Genomic DNA, 23,099 nt, shown 5'->3' on the forward strand with positions numbered 1-23,099 from the left:
GGGGGGGGGGGGGATTATTCGAAAAATTGTCGAATAGTTGCCATGATTTTCGAATAGTGTTTTTGCTTGTGCTGCCCATCCCTACACTGAATGTAGAGTCTGTATATAGAGACTAACCCATACTAAACTATACAGTGTACTTTAGAGCAGTGGTTCCCAACTGGTGGGTCCTGGTCCAAATGTGGGCACCGGGTCCATTCTGAAAAACTATATTTTGAAGTACAGTGAATTTCCGACACAGAGCTTTTACTTTGAAGTACTGTTCCCTGTTGTAGAGTGAGTGACTAACGGACAGCTACAAGACAAAGACAGCAAACTAGGTCAAGGACATGGCCAAAGTATGATGCTGAATACATTGAAGTACCTTGTCCTTGAAAGAATGACCAAAGGGAAATCTGGACCCCGTAACTGGACCAGATGGGAATCACTACTTTGGAGGCACTTAGAATTTAAAATAGTATTTCACTGTTGGAAAGATGGTCTTGTTTTAAAACTTGGCTGTCTGTGCAGTAGAAAGACTTTTGAAACTGGTGCTATATGACCAGAGAAACAGGGCTGTGGCATTGGCGTTGGCTTTGGCTCAATAGGTAGAAAATCTACAACTACCAGAATGCACTGCACCGCACCAGACCAATAAACGCTCCCGCTGGTGGCTAACATAATGTGAGCTTGGCCATTTTTCCACAGGAAACAATATGGTGGCGGACTTGTTACCAACATTATCGAATGACAGTTAAGGGGTTAAAAGAAGTTTCTGGAAACATTTGAGGCGAGAAATAGGCAACTCAGTCACAGAATCTTGGTTTATATTTGATTAGCACTACTTAGTTTTACCGTTTGATCTCAGTTTTTTCAGCCCCCGTTTGTACAATACAGAGAACAGTATGGCACCCACTTCTTGTTCACAGATTCTCATATTACAGCCAAACAGTGCACTAAAATATGTTTCTGAATAGATTTTAGGGCGAGAAAAAGGCAATACAGTAACAAAATCTTTGTTTATATTTGATCAGCATCACCTAGTTTTACAGATTGCCCCAGGTTTGGTCTGAGTTTGAGTGAGAGGGGCCACTCTCTGTCTCGATCTGCTTGTTTGTGTCCGTACAGCAATCTGTAGTTAGAGTAACAGCCCTAAAGCCAGCTAAAATCTGCCGAATGATGCAGCGATATCTGGGGGCTGGTAAGAGGGAGGGAAGTTTAGTTCAGTGTAGTTCATTTACACATACTATTGACATTGTTATAGTATATAGCTGACCGAAAAGTTGCAAACTATCCCTTTAAGTGACCATTAAAAGACTCTGAATTATTTTACCAGTACTGTATGCCCTTGTATTAATTATTTCAGCCAAAAATATTTGCTTTCCAGGCATTAAATGTTTGTTCCCTAGGCCGCACTTTATAAAGAGCAACTTTATTTCCGTGCCAGATTCACCATCAAGGGAACTTAGATAATCGGTGACATGAAGTTGCTTATCCTGTGATTATTTTGAAGAGTTATGGCCACTTTGGTACTGTGGTACACAGCCAAATGCTCCATATTGAGATTACCACAGGGTGCTGATATAGCCCTTTGGAGATAGATCATTTGGAAAGCAGACAGCCAGCAGTGCTGTTCACAGACACACTAATTCTACAGCTGGCTCCTTTAGATAATGTCCTCAGATATGATCAACCTATTTTCCAGCTCTGTTAAAACTATCTGATTGAGCGGGGCTTATCTGATTGTGTACATACCACACACACACAAACGCTCTGGTCAGCGTATTACTCTGCTGCCATTCTCTGATTTACCGAGTCATTAACAGCTATTTTTGAGTGAAAGAGAAAGTGTCTTGTATCTTTAATACAAGGCAGGCAGGGTCATGTGTTAATAGCGAGGGAATGGGAACACAGTGTGTTATCGCATGTCACCACACCCTTAACCAGTTACAGCGTCAAAAGCCTTGGCAAGCTCTCAAAGCTCAACATGTTCTTTGATTGGCTGTAGTTATTTTTGATTCCCTTTTTAACTTGGCCTTTCTCACTGACAGCATACACATGGAGCACACCTACTGTACTCCATACACACTTAACATCATTGAGCTTCTGTGTTTCTTCTCCTGGCCATCTGTCAACTAACCGATGTAATGTAAAATTCACATAAGTACGCTGTGTTTTGTAAAACTAAAGCCATTAGGGAAACACTGGTGAGAAAAATAACATCCCTGACAATGGCTTCAAGTAAAAGACAGATTGTTGACCTGACAAGCACCTCAGACGCTCTTTCTCCAGCCCACCCCAAACACACCATCCTTAACCAGTGTTGTCCCAGTCTGAAGCTGATTACTGTGTCTGAGTCGGTGTCTACCCAACATCTCTTATTGGATTTCGGCCTAAGTCCATCTTGTGTTTCAGTTCATTGTGTGCTACCATACCCTGCTGGCTTGCTACTGTAGTAGAGGCTGAGGCAATTTTATGAAGTTAGTAGACTGCCAAGTATATCATCTACCTCTCCAATAATGTAACCATTTAGAAAAGATGAACCTTCTTGCACTCTCAGGATAGAATTACTACATGAGAGGGGGGCTGATTTCTGGGAGGGAGTGTTCAACAGATTATTTTAAATGTTAACATAATTACTCTGCCAGTGTGTGGTTGAGCACCTCTCTGATATAATGCTGCTTCATCAGGCCTGTATCTATCTGCCCACCCGCCTTCCACTTCTCTCTTTGTGCTCTGTCTGTCCAACCTCTGCCCTCTGGCGTGGCTTTGGACCCCGTGCCAATCACTGTAGGCAGTTCCAGCTCGGGATCTGGGAAAGCAAAACATTCCAGTTGAGTTTCAAGGTTGTCCAAAAAATGCAGGTATGCGGCAGAGACTCTTTGAGATGTGTTTTCATTCAACGCGGTCCATCCAAAACACAGCAAATCTGTAGTAAATATCCTGTATGTTCAGTGGATCTGGGAACTTCAAAGGGAACTGGCTTCCTGGGGCAGGAGAAGGGTTACTGCATTAATTGCCTACTTTCTAACAAAGTTATTCTTGTTCTCAAAAAATATCAAAACAGCAGCATCAGGAAACCGCAACCCTCCTGGTCATCAGCGCATTCCAAATCATAACAAAATTTCCATACCGTATTGAGGAGATGTGAGCTGCATATAAATCATTTCATGAGTGCAGGAGTTTGTGCACGTGTGTTTGAAAAGGGTGGTTATAGCATAACCATCCTCTCAGCAGTGTACTGTATTCGGCCATGCTACTGTAGTACCACATATTGAGAATGGCATGTGAGTTAGCAGGGCAATTATACAGTGGTAGAGTTTCTCCAATCAGGAGTTTTGACTTGTGCAATGAAGGGCACTGAGGTGTTGCTGAAGGGATTGTGACTAACAAGTCAAGACCCCTGAGCCATGGCTTTAATACGGCAAATTACTCCAGAGGTATTTGTCACCTGAGGACGATTAAGGGAATTAGGATTCAGAGTTGACATCCAGTCTGGAGAGCAGAGTGTGTTAAGGTTTAGCCAGGCAGAAGGAGCAGCATACACATTGGGCACTAAGGACCTGTAGAGTGCAGTCCTCTTGGCCTACTGGGGTCTATGTTAAGTCACATTAAAGCCGAAATTTGTTATTTGAAGTCAGATGAAAAGCTACAACGTGTAGACAACATAGCATTTACAATTCTTGAGAAACTTTGAAATTTGTTAGAATAAATTCACTGTAGCACGTCCTGCTACAAAACTGCCGATCCTCACATTCTGCATACTATACCTGTCTGTGCAATTTATCTGTTCTCACAAGTTTTCAGCATATTAAAAACTGTTATTTAACCAGTGCACCTACAATGTGGGCACAAGTTTTGAAACTCAGAGCTCAGTTTGCTGTCTTCCACTACGTACTCTCACAAAAAATATTTATTACTCAATTTAAAGTATTTAAAGTAATGATACACCTTAATCATGAGTGCCACAGCTGGCTGCCTTTAAATGGGCCTAATAATTGAAAAGATATCACTGGTGATTCATCATGAGACATTTTCTCACATCAACTCCGCACAAAGTCTGCAGGAGCAAGTCAGGACATTGTCCGGAGTTTCCCTTTCACACATGTTGCACACAACAGGGAATTGTCTGCGGCAGATCGGTTCAGATACTCTGGTGTCGGCGTGGAGTGGCACCTTGTCAGTGCATACAAGAGACAGGACATGCCACAGAGCTACCGAGTTACCGAATCTCGTCACCTCTTCAGCTAGACATTTTCATTGCCGTCTTTGTTTAAATGACCCTTCTTCTTTACTCGTGGATGTTTATTTTCTCCCAGTTTTCCATGAGTCGCATCATCGGAACGTCACCCACATGCCCACTTGCTCACGGTGAATTCTCTGCACACTTACGTGCTCTATCCACACATGGGCTCAGTTGGACATTACAAGGACTTTGTAGGGAGCGGACAGGGTTAGATTTCTAAGATATCCAGTCCAACTGCTTCGGACAGTTCGTTCTCACGTACAAGTCCTCAGGGTTATGTGTAGATAATTTCAGGTTTGCAGTGCATGTGTGACAGGGGCTATGGTGAAAAGCATCAGTATCTGAAAGGTCCAACAACTGATCCATTTTATTTCCTGGCAACAACAACAGGATGGAGACAAACTCCACAACAAGGTTGTTAAAAAGTACCAGTCATGTGATGCATGCATACAAGAAAATTTACAAGTTACAGGAAGATCAACTTAAAAAAAAGAAATAACTTTAAATTTTATGCCACAGAAGTTGTGTCTGTGAGCAGAGCATTAATGAGTGAGGCCACCTGTGTGAAGTAGCTGCAGGGTTCCATTGCTGAGATTGGAGAGACACCGCATATAATAACTTTATGGCAGAGTGGCAAAGAGAAAGTTGAAGTAAACAAAAATGAACAAAGCTGATCTCAGCCAAAGTTACGTCAGACACCAATACAATCCATCCAATCCAACATTTGAAGCTTGAAAATTGTTGTTGAGTCATCGTCCCCAAGCAATTTGACAGCGCTTGAGTACTTTTGCAAAGAATAAGGGAGAAAAATTGTCCAGATGTTCAAAACTGTTACTGCTGCCAAAGGTGCCTACTAAGATTTGACTGGAAGAGGGTGAGAATCTATGAAAATATTTTAAATTTAGAGATTTTTTTTTTAAGTTTACATTGAATACTCTTTAAAATCCTCATTAAGTTTAAGTTTATTTACTTTATTAATCCCCCTGAGGAGAAATTCAATGTTTTGTTTGCTTTATTTTCATGAAACAATAAAACATGACATTTCTGTGTTTTAGATGTCTGTAGTCTATATACTGAAAATGCAAATGAAGTATGGTTTTCATGATACACGTGTTACTAGATATTAATAGATACGTCCTACATTGTAGACTTAAGTGTCTCATAGAGTCCTTGGACGACTGCGCCTCAAGTCCCCAATACATATTTTAGTGTATCCTTCAGGCAGAATCCACTAAATGCTGTTTGTTGGTATACTGTCTGTAATATATTTTCAAAGATGAAAAAAGAGTGGACTCAGCAATATGTTTGCTGTTGGACATACAAATAGTGACAATTGGCTTCTAATGATTCCAGAAAGTGGCGTGGTATATTCGTGACACAGTCAGCCTGTCCTGACTGCTGTGGTGGCTTTAACAGCCAAAGTCTCTCTGAGTATCACTTACTCCATGCAGCTACTCGCAAGGGACGGAGAGGCCAGGCTGGATTCCTCTGTGAGTCCCTGGATATTAGTTTCATATCACAGATAACACACAAACACAAAGGAGGGAAAGAGCCAGCCGGTGAGGAGAACGGGGTCAGGGACAGAAGGGGAGAGAGGACACACACCAATTGTGGTGAAATGACAACCTTAAAACAGAATTAAAGCAATATATCTTTCCCACGTGGACTACAGTATGCTTTCCAGGAGCCAAATTTATAGTTTGCTTTACCAAGGGCTCTATGAAGTGGCGCTGAGAATTTCTAGCTAAGATAGCAGAGAGAACAGATTGAGCTTGGTATGTGTTTAATGAATCAGCTTATTTAAGATGTCTTCAGTGATGAGGTCCCACCTGTGTGTAGACACTTCTGTTTATTGAGTGATTGACAAATGTCCTTACTTTTTTAGTAGTTGATGGAAATTTAAAGGATATCAATTTTTGGACAATATAGCTTCTAGAGAAGACATTTATGGTTCATTGTTGCATGTAAACCTACCCAGACAACCAATACGTTACACCTAACATGGTTCACCATCAACTTTTTGAGGCACTTGTGTTTTGGACTAGTAAATTTGCCTTTCACTTGTTCAGGCACTAAAGTCACTTGACTATAATAAATGACAATAATTTACTTTTTTCATTTTGTTAGCAAATGCAGAACTGAGACAAACCTTGTTTTTATCAAAGTATTCAAAGTACACATTTTTAATGACATACTATGGTATAGCTTTTCACATGACATTTTTATGGCATACTATACTATGACCTTTTTTTTATGACATACGATACTAGCACTTTTTTATATGACATTTTTATGCCGAGCTGAGTGGCACGGTGGCACCACATTGGCACTCAGTTGGCAGTTGAGAGACATCTCCCACAACTCACTGTCAACTAGGAGAAAAGTTTGCATGGTTTGTTGTGACAACGGATCAGCGGCCTTCAATCTGATTTAGGACAGTCAGTGAGCAACCACTTTCTACGTTTTAGTTTTCCATTCATTTTATGGGCTAATTACTTGTGCCAAGGAGGTTATGATTTTGTTCATTCATCAGCTACAATAATAAAAACCAATCCTTTATGATATTATTCTTAAATTTTTATTCAAATTAGAATTTAATTTCTGAGTCAGTGGAGGTGAGTGTTTGAACTGCAAGTGGTTCCTACTCTGCAGAATACTTGGATCGACTACTGATTGGTCACTCAAGGCATGACTCAGAAGTCAGCGTATCCTAATACAATGGTTCATATGATATCTTATGAAAATGCACATACGGTGGTTCGTATGATATCTAATGACCTAGCGCCCACAAATGGTGTCGTGTTATGTACTTGACGTGAAGTTATGGTTTAAGCAAATAAAGCTACAAAGGTTAGGTTTAGGAAAAGAAACATGGCGATGACGTACTTTAAAATAACTCAAAGTTCACTTGGTTTCACACGGTCTTGAACACCAGTCTATATACACGAACTACTGGCTAACGATTACGTGTGTTATAAGCGAATTTTGATGCGTTACTTTTCTTGGGTACATGTACGAACAGTGCACGAGAGCAGCCTGTCTGAGTTGGACTTATCGTGGGCCAAAAATGCAGTCGTTTGAAATCAGTATTCTGAATGTTTTCATTTGACTAAGAGAGAGAAGTTGGCAAGGCTCTGAGATAATGGTATCTTCTTACTTTTGATTAGAAATGGTTAATTTACAGCTCGAAGCAGTTGGGTATCTAGTGTTGGCAAAAAATATTGTTGCACATTTCCCATCTATTGTTAGCATAATAAGCTTGTTTACTATAATACGTGAATGTTACTGTCACACTGAACGTCCTGCTGAACCCCATTAAAACTCTCAAACTCTATATGGAAAAAAGGAATGAATATTTGTATTGACCAGCCAAATCTGGTTTGATTGATATTGTTCTGAATTGTGTACAGCTCACTATTTGTTTTTGTTTTTGTTTATGACTTTTAACTCATTTAAAGGAGCCATATGTAAGAAATCTAAAGCAAATAGTTGTAAAATCATCCTAATATGTCACAGAGAGAGACTAAGGAATAATGTTCATATAACATACAAATCTCACCGACAACAATAGTACAGCCAGAATATTTGCATTTAAAAAACATTTTTACAGTCCGCAAATCATGTTTATGTTTTGAATTTGTGTTTTGGCCTGTTGCGCCACCCACCGCCGTCTACCAGTCACGCAGTCAGTAGAGTCTCAGCATCAGTTACAGTTACGACTGAGCTACAGCAGCACGGCAAGCAGCATTAGCAGTGTCCCAGTACATAGCATTAGCAGTCTCCTCAGCTGTATCCCGGCAGCAGCGTTAGCAGCAGAGAAGCCGGACTTGCTCGAACGGTCCACTGGAAAACCGAAGATCAAGGACGCGGCGACGTGGCCCTGCCACAGCAGCCGCCCGTGGGCAAACAAATCAGTCTCCAGCCTGCCGCTGTCCAGCAACCTCGAATTTGTAAGGGAGGGGGGGCGGACACGACTCGCGGCAGTATTTTGAATTTGAGTGCAGTAACTGTTTTGGCCACATTCTTACATACAGCGCCTTTAATGAGGCAATTAAATTTCTCTTCCACTCGTCCCAGACAGGCAGACAAGCTGTAATGTTGAGCCCTGCCTTATCAGTGCTGCGCAGTTGCACTTACCCAATATAAAGTAATGGAAATGTGTTCTTGGATTGCTCCTCTTGGTTGGTGAGGTCATATTAAAAGAGATCCATGTTATAAAGTTGGTGTCACTAGATGTAATGGTGGAAGTATGATGACATTTAATCCCAGGATGAGGTAGACCGCCAACAGTGTTCACTTGTTTTTTATGTCTTCATAACCAAAACCAAACACACAGAATTAGAACTGACAGAGCCATATTGTTTTTTGGAGTTACTCTTACATTGATCATGCATTGGGAAATTTTATTGATAGATTCATTTAAAAGTGCATATTGATGTGTGTTTAGACTTGTATTTACACAAAGTATGTATGTTGAAATAGATTGGGGTTCTCATATATATTGCACCCATCAATCACATTTGGAAAGGAGCCCTTTTAAGCCTGGTAGGAGGTACTTTGAAAAGTAGCAGATGTAAGCCAGCCCAAAACAAAAGTTTAGTATTGTAGTTTGTTAAAATTGGTGGTATGCAGACTTATTCATTGATGGTCTAGGTAATTGCGCTGCATGATTTCAGGAAAAAATGCACTATGTGATAGTGTTTGTTAATATTGTGATGACGATATGACTCATGATAAATTAACAGATACTGAAGTATAGCGTTTTAATGTCTGTCTGCTTTAGATTTGTGCTGCTAACATATCAATCATGTCATCAATCAGTAGCACAGTCACAATGTAGCATTATCAAAAAATGTGCTGCGTCCCCTGGATCGCAAAGCTATCTAAGATAACAGGAATGTCCGTAGTAATATCCTATATATTCATGAATTCAGGTGTATTTTATGAACCTTAAAATACAAGATTATTGTCTACGAGTGGTAGAGTGGTCCACAGGAACTTCTGTGCCACCCCGCCACATTTACCGGGAAATAGCCAAGCCTCAGAAAGTCAGGGATGAGAGCAGATGGGTGGGCGGACTGGTGTCAGATCTATGTACAGCACCAGAAGTAAAACACCAACACATCATGGACAGTATGATAATAACATCCAAAACTCAAGTTTCATTCTCAGTGGTTTCTGTTACATGAGAAATACTATTTAAGTCATGCATTGTCACTGTTTCAACACAACATGCAGCGTGTGAATGCATGGAACATGTGTACGTACTACTTATCACAGTTCAAGCAGTGCTTCGAGATACCAACATTACGCATGTTGATGTCGCGATGAAGGTAAATTGTGCAGCCCTACTAGGTAAGCAACATTAAAGTGGTATTCCTTAACACACCCATGAAAAAACAGGATAGGATTTTGCAGGAACAGTATCAACACGGAAACAGTGTCGACAGGGATATGGTGTCAACATAAAAAGACTGTACTGCCACAGAGATTGAGATAATGAGCTGTAAGGGGCAGGACAGCCAGTTATGACTTCACTCGCCTGGCTCTGGGATGGGAACAAATGGAGCCTCACTGGGTAATTAAGAGACACCCAGGCCTCACTAGGATATGCCAGGCAAATGGGAGAGAGGGAGCAGAAAGGGAAAGAGGGATTGAGAATGCAACCCTATTGTGTTTCATGGAGGGATTTGGACAGTGAGGCACTGGTCTTGCGGTCTGTCCTAAGGCCATGCTTTAGGCTCTGGTTACAACACCTGCCTCTAGCCACCCCCGTCCAGCCCTTCCCCCTGTAAAATTAGTTATCATATCAGACTTCTGCATTATGGAAATGTCCCTGTTCAAGGAAATGTGTGGGAAAGGATGATTTTAATAGCCCATGCTAATTGCAAGCAGTCTCAGTGATGTCATTACAGTGTTTATGTATGTAGCGATGGTGAGAAGCAGGTGACACTGGCAGGACAGGGCGGACTCTTGTTTCCGCTGATGTAATTGTGCCTGATTGAGCTGTTCTTTGGATCACAGTATTTGCAGTTAGGTCATTGCCTTTATGTGGTTGTAATGAACTGCAGTATTATGGCTAATGACTGTCTAGTTCTTGAGGTGATTTCACACGGATTACTCTACTCTGTATGTGTGTGGGTGCATTTGTGTAAGTGACAGTAAATTTAGCATGTTCACCTTGCAAAATGCAAGTGCATGCATGTATTTTTATGTTTTTATGGGACATACAGTATACATGCATGTACAAATGTATGTCTTGACGACATGTGTGCAATTGTATGAGGCACAGATATTTATACGTGTAGCAGAGACAGTATTTTTAGCAGGAAACATGGATGAATTCTTGGTCTACTTTCTCACCCTCCCGTGGTGCCTCCTCTGTCTCCCAATGGAGTTATGGCCTGTCTATCTATGTGCATACTCAGGACACTATACATATACTCACACATATTTGCCCAGCACAGTGTAGAATCATATGTCTGTCTCACAGGATAAAAGATGTTGTCTTATCTCATCCAAACTGAGATACCTCAACCTTTATCTGCACTTCTGTTTCTTGTGATATGCTTTAGGTGTTACCACTGACTTGAAAATAAAAGAAAGATAACTTCTGATTAAAAGAATTTAAAATGTGTCCTTTTCTGACTTTTCTAGATGTGGATCTGTTGGTTTGCAAGCACCAGGGTCCGTCCTGCTGCACCCGCAAGATGGAGGAGAGCTACCAGTTAGCCGTAAGAAGAGAAACCCTCCACAACATTCAGTCCTACAGCTACGAGCTTGAGCACCTCATCTCTGGCCACTCAGATGCCTTCCAGGGTAAGTGCTGGGACAAATGGACCAAAGCTGGGTTAGATGGGATTGGCCTGAGGCTGTCATGATGAATGAGAAAGACATTTGATTGTGTGATTGGTGAATTGTCAAACAGCTATCTGGTACATACCGTACCCACCACCACATGGGACATACACCCCAAAGTGCTCGCTTCTACGAAGTATTTAATTTAAAAACTTGACCCAGCTTCATGCTGACCTGACACTGAACTCATGCCCTTTTTTTCAATCCAAATTCAGCAATAAAAACAAAATAACTTTGTGTTTGTTTTCTTGCTTCCAAAGAATATTTATTTGTCCAGTTTTTGGTGGAAAATTTTTTTTACTCCATTCCCCAGGGTCACGGTAGCTGGCGTGCAGGCAAGTGTGCAACTCAGAACATGGGCATGGCTTCACCCCCCTTCTTCCCTTCTTCTGTGGGTTTGGCAGCAGCAGAACTGTAGAGAGGGATCACTGAGGGTAAACGGGAAAAAGGGTATGAAGCCTTTTTCTCAGCATTTAGTGGAGGATGGTCTGCTTTGTCATTATCTGATCCTGCTCTCAGGACAGCAAAACAATTACTGGAGCCCTCGCACAAATTACAGTAGTTTTGGAGAGTGAAGCAATCTGTGCACAATAATTATTTTTGTTTGTTTGTTTGGTATTTATTTTGCAGTGTATTTTTTTGGTTGCGATGCCTCTTTCGTAGCCTGGTCATTCAGAAGTCTGAGTTCCGGATAAACAAGGCCCTGCTGTAGATACAAAGCCTGTTTCAGCAAGGTCTTGCCTGCCAAAGGCTTTTGTACTACGCCCAACTGAATAAAGCAGTGCACTAGTTGCCCAAGCTTGTCCTTCCTCTTCCTCTAGTGATTGCAGTGTCATTTAAGTTTTAACATTTCCGAAATAGACCAAATTTTTCCTCCCCAAAACCTCCGGACACAATCCCACAGGGTTGGAGACATGCTTTGGATGTTTTTAGTCTTACTGGAATTTCAGTACCATGCAATTAGTTTTTTAAGACAATGGACTGCTTAGACACCATGTTGGCCAAGTTCTGTTTTATAATGGATGTAAGACGACTGGTCCAAGTGTGCAACTCATATGTGATCAGATGCTGTAATAGAGAATGAAACTGGTTAGAGATAACTGTTACATTTAATTTGTGTCATCTTGGCAGGATATATATTACTGTCACAATGACCCCCCCTTAAAAGATATGAGATAAGGTATTTAAATATATGATTTAACCTGATCACATTTACACCTGGTATTAATGTGTGTCTTTTGTGTCCACATCGAGATCCAATTGAGATCCAATTGCTCTGTCCAACTCAAAACAACTTAACATCACTCTTGTCATACTCCTTCTTTTGCCAGTTTCATGTGTTTAATTTTTTGTCACCATTGCAGTCAGGACTGATTGTAGGCATTCTCCATCATTTACATAACTATTGCTTTATAAATTATCTGGTTGCCAAGTTTTGCTTGTGTACTTTAATCGGCCTAGATTGAAAGCAGACACTTGGTCTCGTCTTGACTGCATATGATAATGGACGTACATGTAGCTACTGTGATGTCACCCATTGGTTTGTGAACTCCCAATTTGAAGCCTTGATTTTGGCATTTCAGCTGTCACCATCTTGGTTTTTGGAGCCAGATGTGACCATATTTGAACAAGAGGGTGGAGCTGGTGAGGAGCAAGGGGTGAATTTAGCATTGTCACCTTACAGCAAGAGGGTCCCTGGTTTGAACCCAGGGTGGGAGTTTAGAACCCTGGGGTGGTAGAGCCCTTCTGTGCGGAGCTTGCATGTTCTCCCCGTGTCAGCGTGGGTTTTCTGCGGGTACTCGGGCTTCCTCCCACAGTCCAAAGACATACAGGTTAACTGGTGACCCTAAATTGCCTGTAGGTGTGAATGTGAGTGTGAATGGTTGTCTCTCTCTAGGTGTCAGCCCTGCGATAGTCTGGCGACCTGTCCAGGGTGTACCCTGCCTCTCGCCCAATGTCAGCCCCCACAACCTGTCTCTCTTACCATGGCTGCAGTTTTTGGCACTTTGGCGTTAGATTCATTATCAGCTTTAGAGGTTGCTGGTTGTTCTTGACTCCTACGACAAGTGTCTTGAATATCCATAAGCTTTCTTGCTGCTTTCTTGCAAGTAGCTTAGCTTGCCAACTGGCTAACGGCTGCTACCTTGCTGGGTTGAAACGCTCGCACGCAATAACGTATTTCCGTTCTATCTGATTTGAAAATGCAATTGCATTTACACCTCAGTGCGTTTTGGGTGTGTTCACACCTGTTCTTTCATGAGGTCAAGCACTATTGCACTTCAATCACCCTGTAGGAGGTCATTGTGTTCAATGTAGTGAAACGCCACAAAGATGGAAATTCCAGCCTCTTCAAGCACATTACTATGTAGATGTTCACAGAGTGCTGGAGATAAGACCCTCTTACACTTGTTTTACAAGCAGATTATATGAAAAAAGAAGCCATGTTCAAATAGTGTTCCTGGTATTTGTCCTTTTCATCATCATCATTAAGATCTTTCCCTTCTGACCTCATGTCTGAGCCTGTCTAGAGAATGAAGATCAGGTGTTCCACATCTCCAGAAAAGGCCAAGATGGAAAATAACAATGGAATAACAATAGAAACTGAAGTATGGTGGTGCCGAAAATGATGATGTCACTAGCCCTCAATTTACAAGGCCTTCTAAGGACAGTCTCTGTGCTGTCTGAGTGCCTCAAGTGGAATGTGAAGTAGCAAGTGGCTCATATACCGCATGAAGTAATGAGAATATGATTTTGGCTGATACCCTTGGTACTGTTATTCACACGCTGGATGGTGGAAAATTGTTTCTGGGTAGCTTTCTGCTCCGACCCCCTTTTTTTGTTTGTACTGTATCTATCCAATTGCACCACATGCAGCTTACCACCGAGCCACTTGTCTGCAGGCTAGAAACTCTGCTCTTCTGCTGTTAATCTGTTTATTTGATAATTCTTTCATGATGTGGCCACTAGTTTCTCTCTGCAACTTTTCAACTGTCTGTCATGCAAGTCATAATGTAAATCTTGTAACGGCAGGTCCTACGTGTGCGTGTTTTCTTTCTCCAGCTTTTATAGTTTCAACCCAGAATCACTCCTGCTGATTGCTAAAGTTTAGCCAAAAGGACAAGCCCATTAGAAAGGAGATGGTGTGTGTGTAAGGAGTGTGTCTGTGTGTGAGTGTGTGTGTGTGTGTCTGAGTGTTTTTGTTGGCCTGCCTTTGTTTTGACAGCCCTAAAGGCCCTACTGTGCTTTGTCATGTGTGGGAGTTGTCATGTCATGAGTATGACCCCATAAACACAGACCACATTTATGAATGCTGAAAGGTTTTTTTTCCGCAAATGTTTCTGATACTGTTTAATATGAAGAAACAGGTTCAACTGTATGGTGCAATAACAAATCTTTATGGTGAAACAGAGCCAATAAGCTCTTGGGATTCTCCAGATATTGCCGTCCACTTTTATCCTGTGACTGCCACGCCCTAAAAAATCAAGGCAGGTTACATCTTTTTACGTAACAACCTCCTTCCCCTGTTGTATATCCTCTTCTTCATCTTCCCCCCTAAACCTACGCCCCCCCTCAGGTCTCCTCTCACCCCCAACACACAAACAGGCAGCCTCTCCTAATCCATGCCATGGTTGATAGGTAATGAGTGTTAGGGCCTGATGGTGGGTAGGTGTCAGCCACAGAGCCCAGTCTAAGCTGGGCCAGCTTAGAGCTGCCATCAAGGGCTTTGGCCTGTCAGCCTGTTGTAGCCAATCAGATCTGGAGTAATCGTGCTGGTTGGGCACCTCTCTGAGGCCTCCTGATTGGCTGAGAGAAAGTTGAACAGATGGGTTGGCCACTAGAATCTTTGTACTGGTTTGTCTGTTTGCCCACTACTTAATCAGTGGATCCATTCTCTACTTGCACAATGTAGTGAGATGGAGTTCTGTTTACAAACTGTGTGTCTTTGTTCCTCCTTACAGCTCTACAGTAACCTTTGCTCTCAACATTAGTGATCACAGTGCTTTTGCATCCTTAAGTTAGTTGCTTTACTTTTCACAGGTAGCTTTGTACATTTTGTGAATAGTATTTACCATTTGTTTTTGTAGGTTGTTTTTTTTTTCATCATTTTAAAGTCACCTCAGTGTCTTTAAATAGCGACATTAGCCAGTCAGGTAGCCTAGCTGGCTACTAAAAATGAAAAAAAAGCACTGTCATGTACTGCTCGCTTTTGTAAGATACTGTCTGTTACTTTATTTTTTGGCAACTTCTCCAAGAACAGAGTGTAAAAAAGGACCATAGAGGCCTAACGTTAGTTCTGAAAATCAAGCTAACGTTGGTGCACTATAGCTAACATTACTAAGGGCTCATTTACACCGCAAGTGATGCGTTCGTGAAGCGGTCCACAAGCGTAGCGGCAGCACACGTGCATTCACACCAAAACCGAACAGACGCATCGCGCAGCGGCTGCTGCTGTCCTGTCAAATACAAACCACACCTGAACACTTGGTGGCAGTAGTGCACCGTGTTTGCAAATCTCCAATAAACCCCAAAGAAGTTAAAGTGAGTTTGGACCCTTTACTTCCTGAAAATAAAGGTCTTTCTTTTTCCATTAGATCGAGCGGTCGACAGGAGAAAGGCCATTGCGGCTTTTCTATTGTTGTTGCGCATGTTGTGACCTCTCTCGGCCACCGTAGATGATGATTTTTTATTGAATACAGTGACCATTCGCTCGTGACTCGCACCAAAGATCGGTGTCTCTTCTATTTTTGAGCGTTTGCGAGCGCTAGGCTAACGCATCGCTTGCGGTGTAAATGTGGCCTAATGCTTATCTAAGGCACTTAGGCGATTATCAAAATAATCAAAAACAAAAACAAACAGTAAATACTATTAACAATATATAAAACATAGGGCTGTCTAGCAATAAAAACATTAATCTAATTAATTACTTGCTTTAAGATTAATTATCTAAATGAATCACATACATCAACCTTTTTTTTGTTTTTTGGTGCTGTGTCTTTTAGGTGCCTGCCTCTTACAGTCAGACACCCATTCGCTACCTTTTTATGAAATCCCGGCCTCACCTGGGCGCTGTGGCGGTACAAGCCCATAGACGTCCTACACAGAAAAAAAGAAGATACAGGCAGACGGCAGAGACTCACCACTGCACACTTCTAGTGGATTATAAGTGATGATTGAGAGGGCTTACATCTGTATGAGAAGAAATGAGTTGAAGGTAATAATACTGTAGAGCTGACAGGAAGTAAACAGACATGCTGTTAGTAAAATGGATATAAGTCACACTATGTTGTGCAAGTGGAGAATTGAGTGAGAGCAGTACTTTTAGTTAGTTCCAGCAAGCCCTCATATAAATTACTTAGTCAGTCCAATGTGCAGCAATCTGCTGTTGGCAAATTGTTGTGCAGGCAATCCAATTTGTGTGTGTGTGTGTGTGTGTGTGTGTGTGTGTGTGCCTGCATGTGCGTGAATGACAGGTGGGAATGATGAGCAAGAGAGTAAGTATCTGGTATACTATATACTCACACTGCTGGGGAGCAGATGTCAAGAAAATGCTGACACTTTTGATCACCAGTGTCACCGATATGAGGAGGACCTGGCCCACAGCTAAAGGCCATGACATCTGTGTTTGTGTGCATGTGTGTGTGTAATGTGGGTGTTCAAGCATTTTGTACATGTGCATCTTGATCATTGTGTGTGAGTGCATATACATGTGTACCAAAGACATGTGAGCATGTACAGTATTTACCACCCTTGCAAGTCACCATGATCACCTCAGGGCTCAAGTTGTCCTCACAGGAGTTGACAAATGCTTTGCAGAGACATGTATTCTGCTGGCCTAGATAGCTCTCTATCATCAATGGAAGTGCATTGCGTTTAAAACTTTCGGTGCCCTTCAGTGATGGGACAAGGAGTTCATTTGAGAAAGAGCAGCAGCAAAAGAGAGAGAGAGACAGACAGAGGAGAGAAAGAGGCCATGGCAAGGACGGTGCCTTTCCGCATCGAGGCGACATAATTAGCTGATCCTTGTCTCATCATCCAGGAACTCTCAAGACCCCCCTGTTCTGGGAGACAGCATGAACATGAGTCTATGCAAGAGACAGAGTGACCAAATCCACAACCTGAGGCAAAGGGATACTTGAGGGCCTCAGCTGTTAAAGGGAAAATTCACCACCCTTAATGTAGATGTCTAATCAGTGTTGATGGTAAGTGTAGTCAACTGAAGCAATAAATTCCTCAGTGCGTGCTTAATTGCCAGAGAAAGCAAAGTTCCCCAGCTTGCGTAGCTGCTGTGCCTACATGTTCCAGGATGCATTGCGTGTGAGTTACTGACACCCAGCCGAAACATACTATAGGCTGCTTATGTAGGCAATGAAATAAAAACACAGAGACTCTGTAGTCCGAACCAGCATAGCCCAAGATGGCATCAACCTTTTTTATTATTTTCCACAATGTCAACGGCAGCACATTACAGTCGCTAACCATCTCATCCTCTTAGACAGCAGACACGGCCTCGGCCTCTCCTTGCAGCGTTACTTTGGCTGCATTCCCTGTTTTAGATAAATGTGGCTGAATATCCCAGTTAGCCATGACACTGTAAAAGAGAGCTGCAAAGAGAACATGGAAGTTCTGTTTTAGAGTGCATCCCCTATCTAACTTTAAACAGCTTGTAGTTCTGCCTCCTGTCAACCAGGTCACTTTCGTGCCAAATGACTTAGATGGAAGGGGGAAGTATTACAGTCTTTCTCGGTCAATATAGCACCAAGTAAGGATTTTATTACTTTAGTGGAGGACATTTTTTTATCAACCCTGATTTGACATCCACATATTCAACGTACAGCTCACGGGCCAAATCTGGCCTATGATAAGGTGTCAGGTGGCCTGACAACCATTTTCTAATTCACACATTCACATAGAAATGAATTGATTGACACTAGGATTTTTTTTCTTTTGCATTTTGAATGTAAATAAGATGCCAGAGCTCATCACAAAACATCAAAATAGAGCTTGTTTACCCCCAAAAATTGGGGGTAGGGGGGAGGATCCTGTGGACCCACTGACAAAGGTCCGGGTTAAACTCTGAATGTCCACAAATCCCAGAAATGATCCTGCATAGAGCTGACCTGTGTGGGGCTGCTGAGACTGGATTTGCCTCTTTGCAAAGATAGGGGAGGACAGCAAATGTTGGAAGGTTGAAAACAGGCAATTTGGTGAAAAATGGACGGATGGATTTGCCTTTATTTTGCCTTTGTTTTTAATGTTGATTCATTTTTATCTGATAGATATCATTGTGTGTTTATTAGCTGTCCCCTTGCCTCCTCTCTGCGAGTTAGCAAAAGTGGCCCCCAGGCGAAGCAAGTCGAATATCCCTGACATAAAAAGTGGCAAATTTTCCTTTTAATGGCAGAAGAAGAGGTCTTGGAGATGTGAGGATTGGTAGAGAAAGACAAGAAACACTGACTGCGTGGTTTGTTGGTTTGTCTTCCCCCTGTAAATGTTTGTCCCCCAGGCTTTCACAGGTGGCTGAGTTCAACCCTACTGTAATTGTCTCTGCCCCTTGGGAATTTGCAGCCTGCCTGATTGCCTGCTTGGATACAGTAGACAGTATTCTCCATGTCTATTGCTCTTTGCACTCCTACCCCCCAGCATCTCTGATTCCCCCTCTGGCAGAGACAGACAGACAGACAGGGATATCTACCTTAAAGCCTCATTGTTTATAAGCCACCCCAGATGAAACTGTTTTGAAAATTCCTCTGCTGCCTTCATTTCTCCTGTCAGGATCATCCTGGGTGGTGTAGACCACACGCCCTATGTAAGGGCAACAGTCTTATTTATTAAATAGTGATGATTTATATGTTTGTGTAGGCATGTGTGTCTGCATGTCTATATGTGTGTGTGCAAGTGATAGGAATGATGAATCACTCGGCTGTGGTGGCCTATCTTTATTCTTTCATCAGCCTCACAAATCCCTCTATCTATATTGCAATCTCTGCATTTGTCTGGAAGTTCTCTCACTCATTTCGCTTGTGATCATCTCAGCCCGTCCTTTCTCAAATCATTACTTTTTTTTCCCCTCACTACATGTCTGCATGTATTTTTCTCTGCAGATGTTTTGACCGACAGGGTTATTGCTCTAGAGGCTGATGCTTGGACACAGGATGACATTGCGCTGCACCATGAGCTCATGCTCAAATTAGGGAGGATATCCGGAATCCATCCCTACACGTCTCATTTAATCATACAGGGCGGAGGGGAAACGTGTTTATGGACCTAATAGTGGGAGCGAATATATTGCGTATTTGAGGGTGTACGTGTGTGTCCTAGGCATGTTTGTGTTTTATCTACGCCTCTCTCGTCTCCTGAGTAGACATGACACATAAGGGCAGGATGTGTATCCTTCCGAGTTTGCAGACTCGCTGGGGAGAAAGAGGGAAAGAACAAAGGGAAGAGGGGGGGAAAGAGGGGAAAAGCTCAAAGCCTCTCGCAGTCATAAAGTCACACTCAAAGCTTCCCTAATTACCTCTGCTTTTCATCTGCCCCTCTCACCTCAGCATGAATATGTGAGAATGCAGAGAAGCAGGGCATAGGAGAGAGAGCAGAAAAATGTAATGGAGGGAGGGCACATGGTTTGAGTAAAGTTTCAGTGAAAGTGTGCGCAGGTGTGTTTGAATGTGGTCTATCAGGTGTGTGTGTTAGTGTGTGATGTGGTTTGCCTTTAAAGAGAATGAATCAACAGGTTTTTGCCCTGTGGATTCACTGTGTACTGCTGCTTCCTGACAACTCTCCCCCTTTCTTCCCGTGTGTCTCTCTCTGTCTGTGGTCCATGCTTTGCCAGCATTGGTTGCTTAACAAGAGCATGCTGGGCCTGGGTGGGCACCATGCCAACAGCTTGCGTGCTGGCATGTGCGCTGCAGGGAACCCTCGTGTCTCAAAGATAACCCAGCTGCCAAGAGCGCGCTCCACAGAACGAAACCATAAACACAAATTTCTTCTCCATCTTCTCCTTCACCCCAAAAGTCTCCTTTCATTTTTCTTCATCATTGTTATTCTGCTCCCCAACAGCCTCAGTCTTCCTCACCAACCATCCATGCTCCCCAACATTACATCCCAAGCCTAAACAAATACAAGGTCTGTGTAGATTAGCATGCCGCCAGTCTCCACAGCCATAATTTGACATACTAGCTTGAAATGAAACTGAGATAAATACCCCTTTATTTCTCGCCAGCACCATCTCTTTTCTCATGGAATGATTTTCTGATGCTAGTGCTTCACAAACACTGTTTCTGACACTGTCTTTTAGCGTGCCTCAACAAACACTCCTGGTGTAGACTAAGCTTCATCAGTCTCACTATGATTGTATGAGCAAAATAAGCTTGATGTCCAGGAAGTTTCTTGGTAATCAGACAGAGTCGCATCTCCTGGGGCTTGTTCTCTGTCCAAGAGAATTTGGCTTTTCTGGAACACAATCTGTCTGGCTGGCTGATGGGATTTGTACTCTGCTGCTGCTGATTGGTCCAGCCTGGCCTTTTCCTGTGGCCTGTCTGACTCTGCTGCACCCGTCCTTCCCAGAATGATCCCACAAGCCATAAAACTTGTGTATGTGTGTGTATAGGGTTGAGATATAGATCTGCATGTGCACACGTCTGTGTGTAGCAGCTGGCAGTCAAACTCCTCATCAGAAAATGTCTGATAAGCAGTATAACTGACAGACTACTTCTCTTTTTGATGAAATTGTTATTAGGGATGTTAAGAGAACTGACGCTTCGGTGCCAAGTTGATACAAAAATTCTGAAAAAGTGATAATAGTTTTTCCCCAGACCCATTGCTACCAAGGATGCAATCCTTCTGGATGGTTACAAGTGTTGTAGTCTGCCGTAAAATGCCAAAGCAGGTAGAAGAATGCCAACAACAACAGGGACAACAAAAGCACATGGAAGATGGCAACAAGTGCAGCTGTAGCGACAGCTGCATGTCGACTTGTCAAAAAGAAAAGCATTTTTCTTGAGGCTAGCATGTTTTTTTGATTCTCCTCAATGAGAACACCTCGCAATCATGCTACAAACGCCAGCAGCATGACCAACCACTGAGTGTCTGTTCTGCACTCAGCACTGGACGTTTCGCGTTTTTCTGGTTGGCAAAAGTTAAAAGATGTTCAACTTTGGGTAAAGCATTGCGCTCGTCACTGTAATTTTTTACGCAGACGTCCAGTAAATTAAGCAGGGGTGGGACAAATAGCCTGCCAAAAAGACGAACTGTCGCGTCTTATATGTACAAGTGCTGAACAGCTATATGTTAATATGTTTCCTTGCCCAAAAAGTCCCATGAACCCACATAGACTAGTACTTTGGGTTGGAGGCAGGTCATCATGGTTGCAAACAATTTAAATCATGTTTTTCAATAAAGGAGTGTTTGTTTAGACATATAGGATTTATTTATTTATTGCTTAATTTCACTGGAATTGATATAGACTAAAATAGCTCTGGTATCCTGATATGCCTTCTCGTCATTCATCTTCCTTTGCTCACTTTAGTGAATGAGATATTTTTAATAGAAATGATGGTAGACTTTGACCAAAGTAAGGTCATGCTGGGAGAAATGAAAGAGTGTTGGTGAGACATAGCGTGAGGGAAAGAGGCACTGAACATTGCAAATTGGCCAGACTTGCATGTCAGTGAGGGAGAGCAGCTTCCATCCGACGCCTGTGGGAGAACAGGGTGTGTGCTCAATATGTGCTTTTTAATGCATATGTGGATAAGCATCATGATGTACATGTCCCTGTGTTGTGACTCACACAGTTCATTCAGCCCAGAGTAGGTTGGATTTGGCTTTCCATCTCTCACCACCAACTTCACTTCATCACTCCTTCACTCAAGTCAACCCACTTTCCTCATTACGCCTGTGTTGGACACTCCTCTGCTTCCTCTCCTTCTTTCTCCTCGCCTCTATGGCTCCTAGTGCACCATTAAGGAGTCCCCACGGTAGGTTTTATTCACTGATCCTACAGTCATTCATCCATTGTATTCCAGGAGAGGAGGTACAATAAATGAGAGAAATGGACAGACAAAAAAAATATTGCTCTGACCCTGCCCAGCTGTGTCCTGTTTGTATGATCCATGATGGATTATGATATCTGCTGCAGTGTCTGCCAAAATGAACAATAATGAGTCTACTCTTAAATCAGCCACAACGCGGACTATCACTGGCAAACTCTTAATACTGGAACCAATGGTGGAATTTGTCCTTCACAAATATTTTTATACATTTATCTTGATTATTTAGTATTTTTCCTTTGATTTATTTCAGCCCACACAATGTATTGAAGTGTTTTTTTGTGTGCGTTGTTTTTACTGGCATAAGGATAAAGGCCAAGGTCTCATCAAAGACTAGTTTTGGCTCATAATTGAAACAATGCACAAATGACCCTGTGTTGATTCATAAGAAAGCTGAAAAATGAAAACAGGGGCCACACCTGCTAAGAAAAGTGGAAAACTCTTCATTAGACTCCCTTTCATCTTGGATTCCTTTCACACCTCCGAGTCAGCTCAAGGGTCTGTTTCATGTTAATCTTATGTTAGCCTAAATGTTTCCTTTCCCTTTTCATGAAAATCTGGAGTCCAGTCTCTTTCTCCAGCCGTCTCTAGTTGTCATCAGTTTCCAGTTATATAATGGGTTGTTACCTTGACAAGGCTTTTTTGTTTATCACAAAACCACAGGCTGTCATCAGTGTAGCCAGGTTTTTGGAGAAAATGCCTCCATTCTGTTGAATTGACTTAAGAATGTTCCATCCTGCAGAGTATAAGCCACTGACAGCTGATTTGCTGTTGCATAGAATCTACTTTATATTCCGAATCTTTCTTTCCTGCGCTTGAGTCCTTGTTTGGATGTGTGTATGTTCTACTTTTCTACCATCTGCAGAACTAAACAATATTTCACAACTGATTCTCTGGAGTATAATGTCTGTAGCAGTCCCTCTAAGACAGGGGTCAGCAACCTTTGCTATCAAAAGAGCCATTTTTTTACC

At 42.2% G+C, this 23,099-nt stretch overlaps 1 protein-coding gene across 2 annotated transcripts in view; it reads left to right on the forward strand.

The window, feature by feature from the left end:
- The window catches only part of gpc5c (glypican 5c), a 141,029-nt gene that overhangs the window by 4,258 nt on the left and 113,672 nt on the right, over window positions 1-23,099 (forward strand). For both annotated transcript variants that reach the window (XM_050032558.1, XM_050032559.1), the window contains exon 2: window positions 10,883-11,044. In XM_050032558.1, the coding sequence (XP_049888515.1) occupies window positions 10,883-11,044 (162 nt within the window). The remainder of the gene's footprint in view (window positions 1-10,882; window positions 11,045-23,099) is intronic.

This window comes from Epinephelus moara, chromosome 21 (genome assembly GCF_006386435.1).
Source record: "Epinephelus moara isolate mb chromosome 21, YSFRI_EMoa_1.0, whole genome shotgun sequence".
Lineage (NCBI taxonomy): Eukaryota > Metazoa > Chordata > Actinopteri > Perciformes > Serranidae > Epinephelus > Epinephelus moara.